General features: G+C 38.6%; 1 protein-coding gene across 4 annotated transcripts in view; it reads left to right on the top strand.

The window, feature by feature from the left end:
* The window catches only part of FANCI (FA complementation group I), an 85,815-nt gene that overhangs the window by 10,670 nt on the left and 51,328 nt on the right, over window positions 1-23,817 (top strand). For all 4 annotated transcript variants that reach the window (XM_059180022.1, XM_059180020.1, XM_059180021.1 and 1 more), the window contains exons 3-14: window positions 3,587-3,659; window positions 7,596-7,726; window positions 8,152-8,308; window positions 8,388-8,445; window positions 10,579-10,620; window positions 10,945-11,068; window positions 11,580-11,665; window positions 13,378-13,504; window positions 16,479-16,571; window positions 17,586-17,722; window positions 21,472-21,652; window positions 23,357-23,444. In XM_059180022.1, the coding sequence (XP_059036005.1) occupies window positions 3,587-3,659; window positions 7,596-7,726; window positions 8,152-8,308; window positions 8,388-8,445; window positions 10,579-10,620; window positions 10,945-11,068; window positions 11,580-11,665; window positions 13,378-13,504; window positions 16,479-16,571; window positions 17,586-17,722; window positions 21,472-21,652; window positions 23,357-23,444 (1,297 nt within the window). The remainder of the gene's footprint in view (window positions 1-3,586; window positions 3,660-7,595; window positions 7,727-8,151; window positions 8,309-8,387; window positions 8,446-10,578; window positions 10,621-10,944; window positions 11,069-11,579; window positions 11,666-13,377; window positions 13,505-16,478; window positions 16,572-17,585; window positions 17,723-21,471; window positions 21,653-23,356; window positions 23,445-23,817) is intronic.

Raw genomic sequence — 23,817 nt, 5'->3', positions numbered from 1 at the left:
ATTCCCCACTAAAAGGAACCATTTCAGAGAAATGGCGGATTTTTAAGAGGGGTGCTTGCTAGATACAAAATGAGCCTGGAACATCTTGCTAAGCCAGAAAGTAAAGAAGTGCTCAGAAAAAATGATGAGGGCAAGTCACAAGGACATACGAGCTAGCTCGGAGGGGTTCCATCACCTAGATCTGAGACTATTAGAACATCAAAATAATTAAGTTCAGCTATGAATTATAAGACATTGAAAAATAAATCTGTGAAAAAAAAAGAAAAAAAAAAGAAATCTGTGACTCCATACTGATAATAAAAAAATAAGTGGGGAGAAGGACAGTCTCTTGCTTACTGTGCTAGCATTAGAAAATTTTTGTTTTGCAGCTGTCATGATGAATATTGGATCAGGCAAGAAACCAGTGGGTGCTAAATCCAGGAAATTTTTTTGTTTTTGTTTTTTTGCTTTTATTTTGAGCTGCTTTTAGACTTACAGAAAAGTTGTAAAAATAATTCAGAGAATTTTGTGTATCCCTCCCATAGCATCTTACATAACCTTAGTCAGAATTTTTTTTTTTTTTTTAAAGATTTTACTTATTTATTTGAATCAGGCAGAGATCACAAGTTGGCAGAGAAGCAGGCAGAGAGAGAGAGGAGGAAGCTGGCTCCCTTCTGAGCAGAGAGCCCGATGCGGGGCTTGATCCCAGGACCTGAGCTGAAAGCAGAGGCTTTAACCCACTGAGCCACCCAGGCGCCCCCCTTAGTCAGAATTTTAAGAATCAAGAAATTAACGTGGGTGCAATACCATTAGCAAACCTAAAGACCCTAATCAAACTCTGTATGGTTGTTTTCCCACTAATGTTATTTTTTCCCCCAAGAATTCCACTCAGCATAATACATTGCACTTGTTATCTTTTCCTGATTTTCTGCAGTTTGCAACAGTTCCTCAGTTTGTGTTTCTCATGATCTTGATAACCCTGCAGAGTATTGATCAGTTACTGTGCTGAGTGTTCCTCAGTTGGTGCCTGTCTGGTGTGTCTCATGATTGGATTGAGGTCATTCATCCCTGCTAGAAGGACCCCAGAAATGGTGCCTTGCCTTTTCCAAGTGTATTGTATTGCTGGGCTCATGATGTCTGTGTCATTCCTGGTGATGTTGACTTTGATAACCTGGTAATGGTGGTTGTCATTGGGCTTTTCCATTATACAAGGGGAAAACTAGATGAGGAGCAGGATATGTGCATGGTTAAAGTATCTCCCTACAAACTGCTTACTGTTTGTAACTATAAAGTGGGAAAATGAAGTAAACACTTGGCTGAGTGACCAGAATTATTATTACCGGTGAGCGATAGATGGACATCCCATGCCTCTAGGTGTGACGCTATGAGAAGGACACAGTATCACCTGTGTTCTGACCAGGAATGCATAAACTCCGTATAATCATGAGGAAACATCAGACATTGCAAAATGAGGGCTGTTCTATTTAGGGGAAAAAAAAAAGTCTGTACCTGGACTGTGCCGTTAACTTGATAGTTGCAGTCTACCAATTAAAAGAAAGATGTTAAAGCCGTCTGAAACGACAAGGATACAAAATCTTATTTCGTTTACTTTTATGTTTTAAAATGCAGTAAAAAGCATAAAGTCAGAAAGGAAGAGGAGAGATCATGTAAGTGGAGGGCGGAAGGAGAGCCAAGGGCCGAGGGAGTAGAAGAGTTACTCACTGAGCACCTGGGCAGTAGTTCTGTGTGTGTCATCTGCGTGACTCCTCCTAACTGTCCGTGGAGGTAGGGACATGGAGACACATACATTCGAATAACTTGACTGAGATCATGAAGCTGGTAAATGGCATGGCCAGGATTCATCATGTGATTCTAGGTCCAGTTTTCTTTTTTTCCCCATGCCATACTGCTTCCTAATGAAACTGAAATTGTTTTAAGAAGTGTCAGGGTTTCAATGTTTATAGCAGCAATGTCCATAATAGCCAGACTATGTAAAGAGCCCAGATGCTCCTTGACAAATGAATGGATAAAGATGATGTGGTATGTATACTCAATGGAATACTAAGCCATCAAAAAAAAAAAAAAAAAAAAAAAGAAAGAAAAGAAAGAAAAAAATCTTGGCCATTTGCAATGATGTGGATTGTGGATGGAAGTAGAAGGCATTATACTAAGTGAAATAAGTCACAGGGAAAGATAATTACATGTTCTAACTCATATGTGGAGTTATAAATGAGGAACATTTATTTCTCATGGTTCTGGAGGCTAGAATTCAGAGATGAGAGTGCCAGTATTGTCAGATGAAGGCCCTATTCTGGATTGCAGACTTCAGTTGTATCCTCACATGGTGGAAGGAGCCAGGGAGCTCTCTTTATTGACTCATCTCATTCATGAGAGTTCTCCCCTTATGACCTAATTATCTTCAAAAGTCCCATTTCCAAATACTATCACATTGGGCATTAGGATTCCAACATGTGCATTTAGGGGGGACATAAACATTCAGACCACAGCAAAGTCCTACTAATTTGAGCTGTCAAATATATCTTTAGTCTACTACTTCTTTTTAAAAAAGTTTGCCTGGGCTGCCAACTATAAAAGTATTATAAACTGAGTACCTTAAATGATAAAAATTTATTTTTTGGTTGGAGATTCAAAGTCCAGGATCAAAGGGCTGGCAATGTTGGTTTCTTTAAGGCTGTGAGAATCTCATCTAGCTTCCAGGGGTTGATGACAATCTCTGGTGTTCCTGAGCTTCTATCACCCCGCTCTCTGCTTCGTTTTCACCCAGCACACTTGCACATCTGTCTCTGTGTCCAAGATTCCCCTTATGAGGATAGTCATATTTGCACCAACTGTAATGACCTCAACTAATTACGTTTGCAATAGCCCTATTTTCAAATAAGGTCACATTCTGAGGTCCTCTGTAGGTCAGAACTCCAACATTAATTTTTTTTTAAATTTTATTTATTTATTTGACAGAGATCACAAGTAGGCAGAGAGGCAGGCAGAGAGAGGGGAGAGGGAAGCAGGCTCCCTGCTGAGCAAAGAGCCCAATTCGGGGCTCAATCCCAGAACCCTGAGATCATGAGACCTGAGCCGAAGGCAGAGGCTTAACCCACTGAGCCACTTAGGTGCCCCAACAACTTTAATTTTGAAGGGGGTTGGTGCAGGCACAGTCCAACCAGTAATATCTCCACTGCTCTTTGGGCTAAGCCACTCCCATCTCTCACTTTTGAACACTGTTGCAGTCTCCTAACATACCCCTCTTTCACTTTTAAGCCCCACCCCACCAGTCATTCTGTACAGAAGGAATAAGACTTATTTAAAGAAAAAAAAAAAGAAGAAGAAGAGCGTATCCTGTCACTGTGCTCTTTTCTCTTTAGTTAGTTCTGTTGTACTTAGACATTATAGAGTGAAGATACAAATAAATTTCAGTCTTGACAGCCGTGCATCCTGTTAAGTTCTATGCTGTTCTAAGTCCGTGATATTTGTGATACCTGAAGTCTCTGAAGGGGGTGAACCTGACAGAGGATTCATATTGGGACTTTAGGCCATTGGGATAGTGAAATTGTTGCCAGAAACTTGAAGCTTCTTTTTTCTTTCATTGCAGTTGGCTAATCTCCTTCAGAATCAGGCCGTGAAAGGAAAAGCTGCAGGAGCGCTCCTGCGAGCCATCTTCAGAGGTAATAATTCATGCCACTTCTGCCCGCCTGGGTTTGTTAGATTGGTTTACTTTGGACACATATTGCTGCTTTTCTTACTGTTTGAAGCCACACTGAGACTTCTCTTTGATTTTGGGATTTTTCACAAAGTCAACTAAGGCAAGCAGCCTCCTGTCTTACGGACTCAAATAATTTTACTTACGGGGATTGAAGTGGATACGTGAGATTGTATCATTGGTTTGGGGCCTATAAAGGATGTGTTTTCATGAAATGCACTTTGGTTTACTTGTGCTTTAAGAATTGTGGAGAAGAAAACAGCAATGTTTAGTACTTAACCTGTGCTTACTAACGAGGGGCAAAGGAGCTCTGGGGCTTAATGACTTGGAATATCTTGGTTGACTTCTATATTATGTTCCCACCAGCACTGAAGGAGGATGATGGTTTCTCCATATCCTTGTCAACTTTCTTACTGTCTTCCTCACTGTAGCCATACTAGGGGGTGGGGGTGGTATCTCACTGTTGTTTTGATAAGCATTTCCCTGAGGGCTGATGATGTCGCACATCCTTTCAGGTGCTTACTGGCCATTTCTGCATCTTCTTTGGAGAAATATCTATTCAGATAATTTGCACTTTAAAAAATTGGGTTATCCTTTTATTATTGAGTTCTATTAGTTCTTGATACGTTCTAGGTACATGTCCCTTATTAAATACATCATTTGCAAACATTTTCTCCTCTTCGGGGTTGTTTTTTCACTCTTCTTTGATAGTATGCTTTGAAGCACAAAGTTTTTTGACGCCCATTTTATTTTCTTATAGTTTGTTCTTTGAGTGTTTTATCTAAGATACCATTGCTTAGTCCAAAGTTATGAAGATTTAAACCCATGTTTTGTTTTCAAAGTTTTATAGCCTTAGCTTTACATTTAGATCTTTGATCCATTTTGAGTTTCTATTTGTATGTGGTGTGATGTGGGAGTCCAACTTCATCTTGTCTTGTTTTCACTAGAACTCTTACTGAGAATCAGTTGCCCAGAAATGTGAGGGCTTATGTCTAGACTCAAGGTTCTAGTCTCTTAATCTGTATGTTTCCTTACATCAGCACCACACTGTCTTGATTACCATATTGTTGTAGTAAGTTTTAAAATTGAGAAGTTTGAGTCCTCCAACTTTGTTTTCTTTTTCAGGATTTTTTCGGATATTCGGGGTCTCTTGTGTTTTCATATGAATTTTAAGATTAGCTTGTCAGTTTCTGAAAAAAGGGAAGCTGGGGTTTTAGTAGGATTGTGTTGAAGCTGTGTATGAATGTGAGAACTATTGCTATCTTAGCCTAAGTCTTCCATTACATGAACATGGAATGTCTTTCCATTTACTTAGGTTCTCTTTTTTTCTTCCAGTGGTATTTTATAATCTTCAGAATATAAGTCTTATACATACTTTTTTTAGATTTATTCTTAACTATTCTATTTTTTGATGCTATTGTAAATGGAATTTACTTAATTTAGTCATCTAATTGTTCATTGTTAGTATATGGAAATGCAGTAGACTTTTTTTTAAGATTATATTTTAAAATTTATTTATTTGGAGAAAGAGAGAATGAGCAGGTGGGTGGAGAGCCAGGCGGAGAGAGAATGAGAATCTGGAGAAGGATCCCGACTTAGCACTGAGCCCCTGCTGGGCTCAGTCTCAGGATCCTGAGATAAGATTTTATTTTAAAGTAATCTCAAAAGGGGCACCTTGGCGGCTTAGTTAAGCGTCTGCCCTCTGGTCAGGCCCTAATCCTGGGACCCTGGGATCGACCCCTGCATCAGGCTGGCTGCTTGGAGAGGAGTCTGCTTCTCCTTCTGCCTCTGCTTGCTGCTCCCCCTACTTGTGCTCGCTTTCTCTGTCAAATAAATAAATAAAATCTAGAAAAAAAAAGTAATCTCTGCTCCTAACATGCGACTCAAACTCAATGACCCCTAGATCAAGAAGAGTCACATGTTCTACTGACTGACCAGGCAGGTGCTGCCCACTAACAATTTATTTTTTTGAGTCTACCTTAGGGTTTTCTATAAACATGATTATGTCATTTATGAATAGGGATATGTTTACTTGTTTTTCAAATTGGATGCCTATTATTATTTTTTTGAAGATTTTATTCCTCATTTTTTAGATTTTATTCATCAGGGAGAGAGCTTGACTGAGCGCCCCTTGGGGTGATTTTTTGTTTGTTTGTTTTCATGTGCATATGTTAAATCTCAGTCTCTGGGCTGTCAAGTTCTATGCATTTGGCAGTACTTCAGATTCTGTTTGCAGCACTCCAGGATCCTGCAAGATAATCCCATCACCTGAAACCCCCCCAGGCCTCCCCTCTGCAGTTGCCCACTTCCCTTCCCCCAGCCTGTCAACCACTCAGCTGGGTTTTTTTGTCCCTACAGTTTTGCTTTTCCTAGAACATCTCCTGAATATAATCACACAACCTGTAGCTGGGGTTTGTGTATGTGTGTGTGGTGGTTGTTTTTTTTTTTTTTGTTTGTTTGTTTGTTTTTTAAAGATTTTATTTATTATTTGACAGAGCACAAGGGGGAGCAGCCGGCAGAGGGGAAGCAGAAGCAGGGTCCACTGAGGGGGGAGCCCATTGTGGGGCTCGATCCCAGGACCCTGAGATCATGATCTGAGCTAAAGGTAGACGCTTAACCGACTGAGCCACCCAGGCGCTCAACATGTAGCTGTTTTGATCTGTGTTCACTCACCTAACAAAATGCATTTAAGATTTTATTCATGTCGTGTGAGTCAGTAGCTCTGTCCTTTTATCACCGAACTGTACCCCATTGTATGGGGGTCCACAGTTCATCCGTTCACCTACCAAAAGACAGTGTGGTTGCTTCTGGTTTTTGATGACGATGAGCAAAGCTGTGGTAAACATTGGTTTTCAGCAAATAGGTTTTTGTGTTGCCCTAAGTTTTAATTGGCTGAGGTAGATTACCTGGGAGTGCGATCGCTTCAGGGTCCTATGGCAAGTTTGTGTTTAACTTTATAAGAAACTGCCAACCTGTCTTCCAAAGTGGTAGCATCGCTGTGTGTTCCTCAGGAGTGATGAAGGAGCTTTCCCCGTGCTCTGCGTGGCCGCTAGCATTTGGCTGGGGAAGGGTTTCTGGATTGTAGCCGTTCCAGTAGGTGGGCAGTGGTATTTAATAGTTGTTTGCGTTTTCACTTCCTTAACAGAAAATTGTGTTGAACACGTCTTCATAGATTTACTTGCCATCATAGGTTTTTTTTTTTTTTTTTTGTCTGTTTAGATCTTTGGTCCATTTTAAAAATTGGATTGTGTGTTTTCCTATTTTTGAGTTTTAAGATTTCTTATTCTGGATACATGTTGTTTATAAGATATGTGTCTTGCAGATCTATCAGTTTGTGGCTTGTGTGTTAATTTCTATTCTGTTTTTTCTGTATATGGGCCATACTCTTAAAGGATATTTTGTGGGAACTCTGGAAATCAGATTCCATTCTCCTCTCCCAGGATTGTTGTTGTTGATGGTTTTTATTATCTTTGTCAGTTTCCTTACTGCTTTTATGGAGGGAAGGATTTTCTGAGGTCTTTATTATTCTGCCATTCCTGCTGGCATTACTCAGTTATGTTTTGAAGTGGAATATGTTAAAGACATTTAATTTGGGTTACTGGACCCCAAAAGGCTCTAAGGTGTATTAGAAGGTATTTCTCCTTTTGCACTATGAATTTGTTTTTACAAATTAATGCTGTAGGAGGAAAAAAAAAGATGGCATTTCAATCGTCTGTCTCATTTAAGTATTCTTATAAAGCTCCTAAATATTGCTGTTCTAAACATTCTAGTAATCAGTAGTTTGATAATTCTACTTCTGTATTAAAACTATATAGCTGTTTGTTTTTCCTGTTTGCCTTTCGACTTTCTAAGATTTCTTCCTTTATTCTTTATTTCTGTACTACTTGTTTAAAACAATAAGGTTCCCCCTGCTCTGAGGAGGCTGGAGCTCTGAGGAGACTTAAGATATACATTTGTTGTATCCACTTAGTGGAGTCAGGGGACTTGCAGAAAGAAGTAGCATCTGAGATCATAGGATTACTAATGCTAGAGGTAAGATGGGAAACAAAAGCTTTTTTGGTTTTGGGTAGATTTGGGGACGGGGCTTGTAATTTGTTAAGGGAGGGTAAACTTAAACGTGCCAAACCTAGCCTACATAATTCTTACTTATGAATAAGAACTACTGTTAAATGGAATAGGTGATGGATGGGCCATAAACCCATGTTTATGTTAATTTCTGATATTGTGGACATCTGGTATCTTTGAAGAGTATTTGAAGACATTGGAGAACTGCTGGAGGATTCTGACCTTTGAAATCTTATAAGTTTGTACCAGAGCAGTCGCTCTCTGGGGTCCCTTATAGGACCAGTTCTGGGTTTCAGTACCAGTTCTGTTAATTCAGCAAGAGACACTATTTTGCGGAGATACCAAACATCTAGATTTCTGCTTAACATTTTCTTTATCCCATAAACTTTTAGGCTCACAATTTTCCAGGATCATTCCTGGTTAAATTGGCCAAGGAGTTTGTTGGTGCTATCAAAGAGGGAAGCTTGACAAATGGAAAGTCTTTGGAGTTATTACCCATTATTCTCACTGCCCTTGTTGCCAACAAGGAAAATCTAAATTATGGAAAAGGTAATTTTCTTCCAAGTTTAGTGGCTTTTTTGCTACTTACTTAATCAAATTTATTTCTCAGTGTATTTTGCATTTCTAGGTGAACTGAGTGGGGAGGAATGTAAGAAGCAGTTGATTAACACCCTGTGTTCTGGCAGGTGAGTCTTATTAATGTGTAGCAGTTTCTCAGATTTACAAGTGGCCAAAAAAGGGAGTACTGTTTATTTCAGGAATTTGTATCACTAAGTCTTCAGTCTGTTAGTTTGTTTATAATGTACAGCAGTAAAACCCTTTATATAGTTTGTGATGAATTTTTGAGAGATTACTTACTATACTTTCTGTTCTAAGATTCCATATAGTTTCTATTTACTTGACTTTCATCTTTTTTTTTTTTTTTTTTTTTTTAAGATTTTGTTTGTTTATTTGACAGAGATCACAAGTAGGCAGAGAGACAGGCAGAGAGAGGGGAGGCAGGCCCCCCCTGAGCAGAGAGCCCGATGAGGGGCTCAATCCCAGGACCCTAAGATCATGACCTGAGGCGAAGGCAAAAGCTTAACCCACGGAGTCACCCAGGCGCCTCTACTTGACTTTCATCTTAACACAGTTTTGTCCTCTAGCTTTATTTGGAGTCCTAAGGTCCTTAAGGCTGAGAAGTCGCCCTGCTACTATATCTTTTATATTTTTTTAAAATGAGTGGCATATATATAATTAATGGTTGTACCTTTAAGCCAGAAATATGGGAAGCTACCCTAAAGAAAGACTCCAGCATAATAAGAAAATCTTCATACATGAACTTGTTCAACCCAGAAGATTGTGACCCACTTAAGCATATAATAATAGAAAAATGTAAGTTATTATGGTATGTAATCTATGTAAGTTAAGGTAGAGCCACTCCATGAAATTTAACTCCATTAAAGTGAAATATATAAAACCATCAAAGGTGAAAAATCCTTACTATAGTCCGTGAAATAAAGAGAATACTAAGTTGTATAATACAGTGATTACATTTGGGTACATTAAAAAGAAACAGAAGAGAGCTTCCAATCAGAAACAACAGCTTTTATGGTTCTTTATATAAGATCCTTAACATACCTAATTTTAAGTATGTATCCACTCATTTGTTTCTAAATTTAAAAAATTTTTAGGATTTTTTTTTTTTTTGAATTTTCTTTTTTAAAGATTTTATTTATTTGACAGAGAGAGAGAGAGAGAGAGCACAAGCCAGGGGAGCAGAAGAGGGAGAAGCAGACTCCCCACCGAGCAGGGAACCCGATGCAGGACTCGATCCCAGGACCCTGGGATCATGACCTGAGACGAAGGCAGTTGCTTAACCAACTGAGCCACTCAGGCGCCCCTAAAGATTTTATTTTTAAATAATCTCTATACCTAACATGGGGGGATCAAACTCGATCCTGAGATCAAGAATCACATGCTTCTCCAACTGAGCCAACCAGCTATCCCTCATTCGTTTTTAATACACTAAAGAGTTTATTCGGTACATATTGTAATATACCTTGCATTTTTCATTTAACACATCTGTTTGTGTCAGTATACACAACTCTACATAGTTCCTTTTTTAAAAAAGATTTTATTTATTTGAAAGAGAGAGAAAGAGACAGATAGCACAAGCAGGGAGGAGAGAGAGAAATATGTGCTCCTCTGAGCAGGGAACCCAAGGCAGCGCTTGATCCCAGGACCCAGGGATCATGGCCTGAGTCAAAGGCAGATGCTTAACTGACAAAGTCACCCAGGTGCCCCTACATCTTCTTTTCAATAGTTTTATACTATTCTGTTATAAATGGCTAATCTCTAATTGTTAAGAGTGGTTTTTTTCCCAATAAATAATATTTAGTTGTTTGTTTTTTTGCTATTATAAAAAGTATTGCAATGAACATCCTTACATCTAGGTGACTTTTTATAAGCCTGTACTTGGGATATATTTCTAATACTAATTTGAGGGGATCTGTGGTTATGTGCATTTTTAAACTTGATAATTATTGCCAGCTTGTCTTTCCAGAAGAGTTATATCAGTATACACTCTCTAAAATAGTATATGGAGAGCATTTGTTTCCCCAAAATTCCCAGCATTGAGTATCATCAGACTTTGATTTTTGTAGTTTTGTAGGTTAAAAGCTGTTACTTCATTGAGTCTTTGATCTTGTTTTCCAGTAGAACCCAATCAAACTTAAAATGACCTTAATTTTTTCCCTCCTTATTAATTTTACATAGTAATATGCAAATGAGTTAAATTGAGAAGAACTTTCATATTCTTTGTCATTTTCTTTAACCAGATGGGATCAGCAGTATGTAATCCAACTTACCTCCATGTTCAAGTAAGCATCATTATTCCCTTTTCTCATTTTTCCTTGCTGTGTGAACTTGTCGGTTAGAAATTGAAGTTTAGCAAGCTCAAACACTACTCTCCCCCAAGTAAGAGAATTGGTACCTCTTTTCTGTTACAGAATTTTCTCCCTTTTTTACTTTAATTGCTTATTTAAAGTAGAACTATGATTTTTTTCCAATGTGGCTTTGCTTATGTAAAGCTTTTGGCCCCCTTTATGGTTCTCTCTTAGATAAAAACCAAAGAGGCAGTTATAATATTCTCATGTCTCCCAAATTAGGCCATAGCTCTGACCTTCAGAGTCTTTGATCCACAGGGATGTCCCTCTGGCTGCAGAAGAGGTGGAATTTGTGGTGGAAAAAGTATTGAGGATGTTCAGCAAGTTGAATCTTCAAGAAATACCACCTCTGGTCTATCAGCTTCTAGTTCTCTCCTCAAAGGTATAAGTAAAAAGTGTGTGTGTGTGTGTGTGTGTATATATATATATATATATATATATATATATATATATATATATATTTTTTTTTTTTTTAACTCTAGTGGAATGATCAGTTAGGGCCATTCAGCTTATCCATACTCTTGATTTACATACTAAGACATAGATGCTTTCATTTCGTGTCTGAGGATATGATGGGTAGAAGGGTCATGCTCCTCGGCCAATGAAAATATGCATGTCTCTTGTATTCCCACATTGTGTGTGTGTGTATTAGCAGAAGAGATAAAGATCTCAAGAAAGTGTGGACTATTGGCCCCTTAAGTCTGACACTAAGATGCATTTCAAACCCAATCTCAACTTGAAAAAGTGTTCTGTAAATCCTTAGTGTGACTTTAGGTTGTAATTTACCTATTGAGGTTCATATTTGAGAATCCTCTAAGCTGAAAAGTAGATTAAGTTCAACTTGGTGACCTTGCTCTTTATGGGGAGACCTTACCTTTTTTGTATTTTTTCAGGGAAGCAGAAGGAGGGCTTTGGAAGGAATCATAGCTTTCTTCAACGAGCTAGATAAGCGACACAATGAGGAACAGAGTGGTGATGAGTGAGTAATACAGTACAGAAATAAAGTCATTTTGACAGATGCGTCTTCTTTTATGTGTTCGACTTCCTCTTATTTAACCTTTCAGTCCCTACCTTCACCTTAGCACAGAACTTCCCTAGTCCTCTCTGAGCTGCTCAGTCCTAAAGCAGCCAGCCTCCTCACCTACCTTATTTACAGCTCTCCAGGAGAACAGCGGTAGTTGTTGTGGAAGTTGCAGGTTTATAAGTTGTTTATGAAGTGTCTACTCTGTTCCAGGGACTATTTGGCCCTGGGACTGTAGTGTTGAAGCAGTCAGACAAGGTTCCTGCTTTCAAAGAGTTTAAATATTGGTGAGAAGAGAACAGGAAATAAATAAGAAAAATATTAGAAAGTGCTATGCAGATAACTCAAATGAATGATGTGATATTAACAATGTAGTTACTTTAGAGTGGTGGTCAAGAAAAACCTCTTGCAGAGGGTGTTACTTTAAGTGAAGCCTGAATGGTGAGAGCCACATTACATAGATCAAACATTCTCAGCTCATGGAATACTTAGTATGAATGCAGGACACAGCTTGGCATGCCTGAAAAAGTTTTTTTTTTTTTTTTTTTTTTTTTTTAAGATTTTACTTATTTATTTGACAGAGAGTGAGCACAAGCAGGGGGAGCCACAGAGGGAGAGGGAGAAGCAGGGAGCCCGATGCGAGGCTTGATCCCAGGACCCTGGGATCTGGAGGCAGACACTTAACTGACTGAGCCATCCAGGTGCCCCTGAAGAAGATTTTTCCTAAAGCAAATATTTGGAGAGTGTTTACCTGTGCTAGGTGCTGTTCTAAGCACTTAACCCTCACAACAGCCCTATTTTGCCTCTACTTAATGCATGCGGAGACGGAGGCATGGAGAAATTAAGGGCGAACCTAAGATGATAGAGCAGTGGGGCTGAGATTTCAACCCATGGCTGCGGAGCTCATGCTGTTAATCTGATTGTAGCCTACCACTTCTACTGTAGGGTAACTTTTTGTTACGTGGCTTGAGCACCTGATTATAAGGCGATCTTATATACGGAGTTAGGAAAAACTGATGGAAAAGCAGGTGTGGGACAAAATAAGCTCAGTTTTAACCATGTTAAGTTTGAGATGTATATTAGCATCCCATATGGAGGTATTAAGCAGATAGTCTAGAGATAAGAGATTGGAAAGAACTAAAACCATGGGACTGAATAGGGAATCCTAGGGAAATTGTGAAGAAAACCCATGACTGAACTTAACAGCATTCCACCATTTAAAGGGAGGGTGAGCCAGCCAAAAAAAAAAAAAGAAGAAGAAGAAGAATTCAATGACAGTGCCCTAGAAGAGAAGAGAGTGTTTCAAGAAAGAAGTGGTCAGTTGTATCCTATCTGCAGGGGTATTAATTAAGGTGGGACTTGATTATAGGATTTGGCAACATAGAGGTCATTTGTAACCCTTGCAAGAATAGTCAAATGGCATTGAGGGGAGTGGGTAGAGAGGAGACAGAGCCTGGTTGAATTGGATTTAATGGAGAATAGGTAAAGAAGTGGACTTAATGATAATAGACAATTCATGCTTTCAGGAAGTTTTGTTATAAGTATCTAGGAATGAGGCGGTAGAATTTACACTTCCTGCCTCCAGTATGAGTTCAACTTGAGTTCATCGGAGTACCTGCACTCTTGTCTCTTGCTCAAACTAGCTCATACCTTTCTGTTGAATCTTTCAGGCTGTTGGATCTTGTTACCGTGCCATCAGGTGAACTGCGTCATGTGGAAGGCACCATTATTCTACACATTGTGTTTGCCATCAAACTGGACTGTGAACTAGGCAGAGAACTCCTGAAACACCTAAAGGTAACCACAGACTCCTTCGGTGACCCAGGAGCTCTTTATGAAACAGGGATGTGTAAACTCAGGCCCCTTTGAGTGCCCGTTAAGGACAGGAGACGAGTGGAAGCATCATATAATGGTCCTAGATCTAGAGGATGCCTTTTAATTTGGAAGTAGAAAATCTACATCACAACATTCTTAAGCAAGTTCCATTTTAACACCATGCTTAAAAGTTTGAGTGTTTAAAAAGAAAAAAAAGATGAGGACTGTTCAGCAGGAAACTTAACATTACATCGTAACTCCATCATTGTCCTAGGCGAGCTTCAACCTTGACCTCTCTTTCTCCATTTGAGAATTGGGAGAGTGCCTATTTCTAGTAGTGTATTATGGAGTTTTGTAAAACTAAGTCATTCATCAATACATATGTGTAAGGTTGCTAGAATAAAATTAAAAGTGTTTTGAATTCTTAAAGAATATTAAGTGTACAGGTAAAGGACCTGTTTTTTCCGGTTTCATCTTTTGGTTAAGACAGTGACCATAAGTTTTCTTCATTTGCAAAGATCTAGGTTTCCTTTTGTAGTTAGAAAGTGATCTGTGGGCTTATAATTTAGATCATGTGAAAATCCTTTTCCTTAGCAACCTTTCACACAGTGGTTTTCGTTTTCCCATCTACTATTAGTGTTAATCAGTAATTATATGGGGAGTTGCAAAATGGTAGAATTAAAATAAAAAATTTTCAAGTCTATTATTCTTTCTACATTATTTAGCTGGCTTTCTTCCATGAAAAAAGCCTTGCCCCCCCTTATCTGTATGCACCCACTAGCCTTTTTTAGTTCCTTGTATTCATTATTCACTACTTCAGATGAGACCCATATTTGGCCACGTGGGTCCTTGCGTTGGCTTCTGTGTCCTTCTGACATGACCCTTTGAGCACTGCTCTCCAAGGCTCTCCTTGTACTTGGTTTCCCTATTCATATGGCTATTACCTGTTTCTCCAAGGAGCCCTGGGTCCCTTTCGTAGGAAAGATACTTAAAGGCAATGATGTGGAGCTAGACTTTAAAGCTTCTTTATCTCTTCTGTATATGTTCACTCTTCTTTTTATTTAGTTGCTATAAAACTAAAGATCATTATTGATCTTTTCAAAGAACCAGTTTTGTCTTTTTTTAAAAGATTTTATTTATTTCAGAAAGACAGCACATGCACAGGCAAGCCTGGTGGGGGGGGGGGGGGCGGGGGTATCGGGGTGGGGGATGGAGGGGGAGGTGTGGCGGAGAAGTCTACTCCCTGCTAAGCGAGAGCCTGATGCAGGCTTGATCCCAGACCTGAGCTGAAGGCAGACACTTAACCGGCTGAGACACCCAGGCGCCCCACCAGTTTTGTATTTCTTGATCTACTCCATTGTATTATTTTTGTTGGTTTTTTGGATTTTTTTAATTGTCTTTTAGGCCTCAAAGACCTATTTTTAAAATTTTATTGAGATATTTTCTTATTTAAATTCAATTTAGCTAGCATAGAGTATATTATTAGTTTCAGAGATAGAATTTTGTAATTCATCAGTTGCATATGACACCCAGAGCTCATTATATCCTGTGCCCTCCTTAATGCCCATCGCCCAGTTACCCCATCCCCCCACCAACCTTCCCCCCAGCAACCGTTTGTTTCCTAGAGTTAAGGGTCTCTTATGGTTTGCCTCCCTTTCTATTTTCATCTTGTTTTATTTTTCCTTCCCTCCCCTTATGTTCATCAGTTCTGTTTCTTAAATTTCACATGAGTGAAATCATATGATGCTTGTCCTTCTCTGAGATAAAATTTACATGACATACAATTTATCCATTTTAACTTTACCTCCTTATGCAACCATCACCATAACCCAGGTTTAGAACATTTTCATCACCCTGTAAAATCCCTTATGCCCACTTATAGTGAATTCACATTCCCAGGCCACCACTGCTCTACGGTCTCCATAGACTGACCTCTGCTAGACAGTTCCTGTAAAGGGAATTATACAATACACGATCTCTTGTGTGTGACTTCTTTTATTTAGCATGATGTTTTCAAAGCTATCCATGTGTTGTAGCCTCTGTCAGGATTTCATTCTTTCTTCTTGTTTAATAGTATTCCACTGTGTGGATCTATCAGATTGGTTTAGCTGTTCATCAGTTGATGGACATTTGAATTGTTTCCACTTCTGGGCTATTATGAATAACGCTATTGTGAACATTCATGTGTAGGTCTTCATGTGGACATATGTTTCACTTCTTTTGGATAGACATCTAGAAGTGGAATTTCTGGGTTATGTGATAACTCTATATTTCATTTTCACCAAAGTGGCTATGTCATTTTACATTCCCACCAGCACTGTAGGAGGATTCCTATTTATATGGGTCCCTGCCGACATTGTTACTGTCTTTTTTATCATAGCTGTTTCAGTGTGTATAAACCGGTATCTCACTGAGGTTTTGCTTTGCAGTCCCTTAATGACTGCTAATTGAGTACTTTTTCAGGTGCTGATTAGCTGTTCTGATATCTTCTCTGGAGAAATGTCTCTTTAAATCTTTCGCCCATTTTTTGATTGCATATCTTACTGAGTTTTAGGAATTCTCTGTATATTCTGAGTGTAAGTCCTTTATCATGTAGCTAATTAGTAAGTATTTCTTCCAGTCTGTGCCTCATCTTTCTATCTTCTTAATGGTATCTTTTGAAACACAAATATTTGAATTTTTATGAGGTCCAATGTATCCATTTTTTCTTAAATTATTTTTAAATATTAAAAAAATTAAATTTTCTTAAATTTATTTTCATAAATTACGATTTTGGTATTATATCTAATCTTTGTCTAATTCAAGGTTTTAAAGATTTTCCAATATATTTTGTTTTTAAAGCTTTATAGTTTTAGGTCTGAAGTTTAGATTTCTGATCCATTTAAGGACCTGTCTTCAGTAGGCTATGTTATACTTTTAAAATGTAAATAATGACTCCTTTTTGGTTTCTCTGTAGGCTGGACAGCAAGGAGATTTCAGTAATAACATATGTCCCTTCAGCATTGCCCTTCTGCTCTCTGTAACAAGAATACAAAGATTTGAGGAACAGGTATTGATTAATGACTTTTTGGTTCCTTCTGTAGTTGATAAGGAACACAAGAGCCCTTTCTTAGCCGGTTCTGCTAGTGGGGAATCCCTCGGTGTAAGGCATGTAGGCCCACGCTATTTTCTGGGGACTGCTGGGAGACTTATTCAGGTACTTGGTATATGCCTTTACCTCCCTATGGTGTGGTAAGCCAGGTAGTGAGTGGGAAGAAGAGTGGAAACATACTACACAGGTGGAAAATGGGAAGTTTAGCTTGGAATTCACTGGCAGTTTATTATGTTGCAGTTTTTTAAGAAATTATCCCTGATTGAGTTGAAATTAATGAGAGCAATGTAGTTGCAAGGATAGAAATATAAAATCTTATACCCTTTTTTCTCATATGTGTTCCCTGATTGTGGGTAATATTAATATGGATTTTACCCCTTTTCCTTTCACTCTCTCTTTTTTTTTTATAGAGAGGGAAAGAGTGAAGGGTAGGGAGAGTGAGTGAATCCTTTTTTTTTAAAGATTTTACTTATTTGAGGGCAAGAATGAGAAAAAGCACAAGCAGGGAGAAGGGCAAGTGGAAGAAGCAGGCTCCTCACTGAGCAGGGAGCAGGACGCAGGGCTTCAGTCTAGGACTCTAGAACCAAAGGCAGACATTTAACTGACTGAGCCAACCAGGTGCCACAGAGCAAGAGAATCTTAAGCAGACCCTATGCCCAGTGTGAAGCCTGATGTGGGGCTCGGTCTCACAACCCTGAGATCATGATCTGAGCCTAAATCAAGAGTTGGACACTTGACCAACTGAGCCACCTAGGTGCCCCAGCCCTTCTTCTCTCTTAAGGAATGCCTGCCTGTCTTCAACTCTTTGAAGTGCCCACTGAAGGTCATAATTTTTATATCATACTCATCTAGTAAAACAGCTATCTTAGGAAAGCAAGTGTATGGTAGCAAGTAGGAACAGTTTTGAGTTAAGATCCTGTTGCATGGGCTGTCATTTTTTGACTCATTTTCCCGTTTCTCTCATTATATTAGGTATTTGACCTTTTAAAATCTTTAGTTGTAAAAAGCTTTAAGGATCGTCAGCTTCTTCAAAGCTCAAAATTTCTTCAGAATCTAGTCCCTCATAGGTCCTGTGTTTCAACCATGATCTTGGAAGTCGTGAAGAATAGGTGAGTTCATGAACCAAACCCCAGTAGGTTCGTAAGGTATTTAGTGTTAGAAAATGCAGTGTGATGCCAGACTTGGGGCTCATCAGAGAAAATTGAGGGCTGTGGCTGTTGACTTCACATATCAATGTTTAATCCCTTGAAATTGTTCTAGCGAGGTTTTCTTGTATCAAAAAATCCTTAAATCCTAAGCTTGATTTCTTGGCCACTTTGATAGTAATAATACAAACTAAAGTGGGTGACTTTGATTCAGTCATGATATTATACCTCTTTCTTGGCCTTAGTCTTCATTGGCTTTTTAGGTGAGTAAAAAAACATTAAAAGTTTTATTTACTTTAACTGTTGAAGTTTAGGACCGATGGATAAAATTGAATTAGCAGTTTTATACCAATCAATTTTATTTTATTTATTTATTTTTTGAAGATTTTATTTATTTATTTGAGAGAGGGCACGAGAGGGGGAGGAGCAGATTCCATGCCAAGCGGGGAGCCCAAGGCCGGACTCGATCCCAGGACCCTGAGATCATGACCTTAGCTGAAGGTAGATGCTCAACTGACTGAGCCACCCGGGTGCCCCTACACAAACCCATTTTAAACCAGATTGAAAAGATTGGTAACCACACTGGTCTTTATTTTATTTTTCTACTTTTTTTTTTTTTTAAGATTTTATTTGTTTATTTATTTGTCAGAGAGAGAAAGCATGCACAAGCAGGCAGAGTGGCAGGCAGAGGCAGAGAGAGAAGCAGTCTCCTTGCTGAGCAAGGAGCCTGATGCGGGACTCGATCCCAGGACCCTGGGATCATGACCCGAGCGGAAGGCAGCGGCCCAACCAACTGAGCCACCCAGGTGTCCCTGGTCTTTATTTTAATTCAAGATACACATTAGCCGTAGTAATCGTCTTTACTGTGTCATGTTTGCTTTGTGGATTAAATGTTTTAAAGCTTTATAATTTAAGCCATAATTTGAGGTAAATCTCATTCCATGTCCTGGAATTCTGATTTAGGTTGAGTTTACCTGAGGTTGACACATAAGGCAAATTTCAGACTAGAATCCTTTCTTTCTGAGTGATTTACCCATTGATAGGCTTTAAAGCTCCCTTATCTTCTCTGTATCTGGTTATTCTTTTTCGTGAGGTTTATAGTTGTATCTCCTGTATATTCCCAACCCAGTCTCTTCAGTTTGGGCTAAAGATACAGGCATGTTAGCTACCCAGGAAATTCCTGGAGAGCTGTCCTTCTGAAAGTCCCAGTTAGCCACAGGACCTGGAGTTCTGTCTCCGTCTATAATTATCCCACTAGGATAAAACCTAGTGGGGAGGGATTTGGAGACTATTACTAGATTCCCTGAAATCATCACCTGGTTAGTTACATGTACTTTCCCTAGTCAGTTAACCTCTAAATAATTTTATGTTGTATACGATTAAATTTTTGGACCCCACATACCACATTTTAATGGTATTTTATTGTATTTAGTTAGACTTGCCTGTTAGTGTGTGGAGTTAACTTAGTAGAGTTGATTTTTCCCATTTTTGCTGTAACACAGTGTATTCCTGAAAAACCTTCTGTTTCTTAAAATTAACACTCTAAAAATGATAGTAACTGTGGGGAAGATAGGGCTGAGCAGACATATTTGACATTGTAACCAGAGCCCTAAGGTTTTTTTTAATTGAGATATAACTGACATATAGGATTATATTAGTTTTAGGTGTACAATGTAATGATTCAGTGTTTTATCTTAAAATGATCACCACAGTAGGTCTAGTTAATATCCAATGTGTTTTTTTAAGTATAATCAACATACAGTATTCTCTTAGTTTCAGGTGTACAGCATATTGACTGGACAATTCTGTACCTTGTTCAGTGCTCACCATGATAAGTGCATTCACCATCTGTTACCATACAACTTTATTATTATTACAGATTATTCCCTGTGCTGTTCTTTCCATCTCTGTGACTTACTTATTTTATAACTGGAATTTCCTCTTCATCCTCTTTATCTGTTTCTCCATAGCCAAGATATGAAAGCAACCCAAGTGTCCATTAGTAGATGAGTGGATAAAGAAGATATGGTACATATACATACACTAAAATACCACTCAGCCATATGAAAAAGTGACATTTGATATATTCCTTTCATACACACAAACTAAATAAGATTTATTTATTTATTTTAGAGAGCATGTGAAGGGAAAGAGAAAGAAAGTCTTTTGTTGTTCTGTTTTGCTTTAAGAGACCAAGTGTTAAGAAGACCCCACACTGAGTGTGGAGCTTGACTCAGGGGCTGAGATCACTACCCGAACCAAAACCAAGAGCTAGAAGCTTAACTGACTGGGCCACCCGGGTGCCCCTCCCATATGTTCTTAACGTAAAAGTTCTGCTACAGTAAATATGGGACTTCACCTTAAACAAGTTGTGGTAACCTGGAAAGGCACAGTAAGGGGGTATTGAAGCTGAATTCTGGAGACTAGAACCAAATGCACAAATATTAGGGAGAACCGCACAGTAAATACTTCAAAGATATCAGCTTGCATGTAGCCTAAGCCAAAAGGAAGAAGACAGGCTGGGTGCTTGGGTGGCTCAGTCGGTTAAGCATCTCCCTTTGGTTTGGGTCACAATCCAGGGGTCCTGGGACTGAGCCCCGGATTAGACTCCCTGCTGAGCAGAAGAGTCTGCCTCTCCTCCATGCACCTCTCCTCTGGCTTGTGTGCTCTCTCTCCCCTCCTTGCTCTCAAATAAAATCTTAAAAAAACAAACAAAACAAAACAAGCTCAGGAGCATCATGAACAGTTGTACTGTAGTCCTCTGTGCTTTGCTGTGCTTGGTTCTGTTGATACACTTTGTGTTTACCTGCAGATACTTGGAGGTACAGAACATTAGTGTACAAGGAAAAAAAATCACTCAGGAACCAGTTCAACTTCCAGGTTTTATTTACTCCCCCAGTTAACAGGAGATTTTCGGGGGTGGGGAGAAGAATGAGCAAATGCTCAGCCTATTATCTTGATCCCAGATCTCCAAAGTGTGAATATTATTAAAATCTATTGAAATGTTGTGAGAATCTGTTCACAGCTGTCTCCTTTGTTCTTTAATGCTGTATTAGAATTTGTTGCTATTTAGCAGGTAGATATAATGATACAGAGGTTACTACAAGCATATCATTTCCTCTACTGTGGGTAACATTAAATGGTATAAAATCACCAAGGATTCTACTACTGTGCAAAAGGTTATTTGTAAGTTTGGCTCGTGCTTTTGCAGCCAGATCATGCATTGATTGCTTCGTACCATAAATATGAATATAAATATTCCTGCTGTGAACATTTACTGTGTGCCTTCTAAATGTTAGTCTTATGCGAGGCTGTACGGATAAAAATATGACTACAAGGTGGTCTCTCCCACGAAGAAACTCATTCTGGGGAGGGATGCAAAATTATAAGTGTTGTTAGTGTCTTCGGGAAAATAAAAGAAGCAACAATTAGCTTTCAGTCTTGCAATCTTGAATGGAAATGTGTAATGGTCAGTACATTGAGATATTCCAGTTTCATCTGTATGATTTTGAATGTTCTGTAGTTTCTGGATTTTTCCAGTGTTCTGTCAGTGGAAATACAGGAATTCAGAATTCTGACAGATAAGGAGGCATGAAAAGAAAAGTTTCATGTAAAGAATATTGGTGATCCAGGTCAAATTTGGGAAATGTGTAAACATGACAATGAGCATAAAGGTGAGGTTCTTTTTAACTAAGCTTTGTGTTTTTTTGCAGTGTTCATAGTTGGGATCACGTTACTCAGGGCCTGGTAGAATTTGGCTTCATTTTAATGGATTCATATGGGCCAAAGAAGATTCTTGATGGAAAATCTATTGAAACGAGCTCAGGTCTTTCAAAAATACCAAACCAGCATGCATGTAAGCTGGGTGCCAATATCCTGCTGGAAACTTTTAAGGTGAGTCTCCAGTTTGGGAACCATTCCCTAATTCTGTCAAATTGTATTATAAACAGGGCATGACATTTGCTTGGGAGCTTAGAGGACAAGGAAATTTGAGTATGCAGCAGTTTCCAGGAACAGAGGTTGGAATAGTAAATGAAACATGACAAATCCAGCTTGATGGAGTATTTGCTTTTTCATCCTTTATATGAGGTTTTCATTTAATTTCTCCTTTTTCTGTTTATTAGAAATTTTAATATGAATTAGCATTTCATGATTTACTCTTCTTCCTCTAGTAGTAAATCATTTTTGATCATTTTCTGTTTTGGTGGGTGCTTTTGGATGCTATTATACGAAAAATAATCTTTAAGGTCACTGTAGAATATCAAACTTGAAGAATTATGCTTATTGGTTCATTGTTTCTGAAGAAACCAAAATAGTTCTTATATTTTTAAATTCATTACCATATAATGACCATCATCTCAATCTTAATTTCTAAAACAGCTTTTAAAAACGCATTTACTTTCAATTAAAACAAGAGCTAGGCTTTGTCTGAGGCTAACCAACTTTGCTAATGATTCCTCTACGTCATTTTCTTGACATTGAATTAACGTAGCTACACACCAAAAGTGTCTGCTGAAGATGTTACTTGGAGGCTAATTTGAATGTAAATCTATTCCGATTCAGAACTATGAAGTGAATGTGTATAATAGTCCTTGAGAGTTGTCTGTTAGATGATACAAATGACCGTTTTTAATAGTAATCTGATTAAAAGTGTAAGAGATTTAAATATTTTTTGTTTTAAGATTAATTTCTTCTTTTTAAACTAGTGAGGTTCTCTTTGGTTTCACACAAATGTCTTTGTCAAGGCATCTGTAAAGCATATAATGTACTACTAGTAATCTAGTGTTAGTCTGAGATCTGAAAGAAATTAATCTGTACTGTAAAGTAATCAAGTTGAGTTAAGAATTTTAATGAAAATTCCAAACAGGTTTTTTTGGTTTTTGGTTTTTGGTTTTTGGGTTTTTTTTTTTTTTTTTTTTTTTTTTTTTTTTTTTTTAAAGATTTTATTTATTATTTGACAGAGAGAAATCACAAGTAGATGGAGAGGCAGGCAGAGAGAGAGAGAGGGAAGCAGGCTCTCCGCCGAGCAGAGAGCCCGATGCGGGACTCGATCCCAGGACTCTGAGATCATGACCTGAGCCGAAGGCAGCGGCTTAACCCACTGAGCCACCCAGGCGCCCGGTTTTTGGGTTTTTTTAAGGTGACTATTGTGCTTCTAGAAACCAAGGAAGGGTTTGGAAAAGATTTTTTGAATTTCCAGAAATTTTCATGGGCTTTTAAATTTTAAGATGAAAGTCATACATGGCATACTGTTGGAAATCAGGGTTTTGACATGTAATGGATACCTTAGTAGAATGATTCCTTTTTGCTGCTTAACCTAACACATAGCAGTAGTTTCATGTGCGCTCTCTTGTAGGCTAATAAACATGGTAGTTGGCCCTGCCCGTCAATCTGAGCACAGAATGAGGATAGAATTGAGTGACTCTGTCTTTCCAGATGATTCACAGTATATTTGTCTTTGAAATAAACAGCTGAGTTTTACCGATAGCCAAACTGTTCCTCATTCTGTCTAACATGAATTGATGCAATTGTAAGCTGAAGGTCACCATAAATATCCCGTAAGATGAAATATTTTACTAACTGTTCTGTTCTTTTTAGATCCATGAGATGATCAGACAAGAAATTCTGGAGCAAGTACTCAACAGGGTTGTTACCAGAGCATCTTCTCCCATCAGTCATTTCTTAGGTATTGAACTGTGAAAGGGTAAAAAGGTGTGGAAGTTCTAGGAAATATTTTCCTGTAAATATCCTACTATATTGGTCCTGGATTGATTTTTTTTTTTTTTTTTTTTAAAGATTTTATTTATTTATTTGACAGAGAAATCACAAGTAGACGGAGAGGCAGGCAGAGAGAGAGGGAAGCAGGCTCCCTGCTGAGCAGAGAGCCCGATGTGGGGCTCGATCCCAGGACCCTGAGATCATGACCTGAGCCGAAGGCAGCGGCTTAACCCACTGAGCCACCCAGGCGCCCTGATTTTTTTTTTTTAAATAGGCTCCATGCCCAGCATGGAGCCCAGTGCGGGGCTTGAACTCATGACGCTGAGATCGAGACCTGAGTT

The sequence above is a fragment of the Mustela lutreola genome, chromosome 7, assembly GCF_030435805.1.
Source record: "Mustela lutreola isolate mMusLut2 chromosome 7, mMusLut2.pri, whole genome shotgun sequence".
Classification (NCBI taxonomy): Eukaryota; Metazoa; Chordata; class Mammalia; order Carnivora; family Mustelidae; genus Mustela; species Mustela lutreola.
Note: the sequence above shows the minus strand (reverse complement) of the source record. Positions and strands in the feature narration are given on the sequence as shown.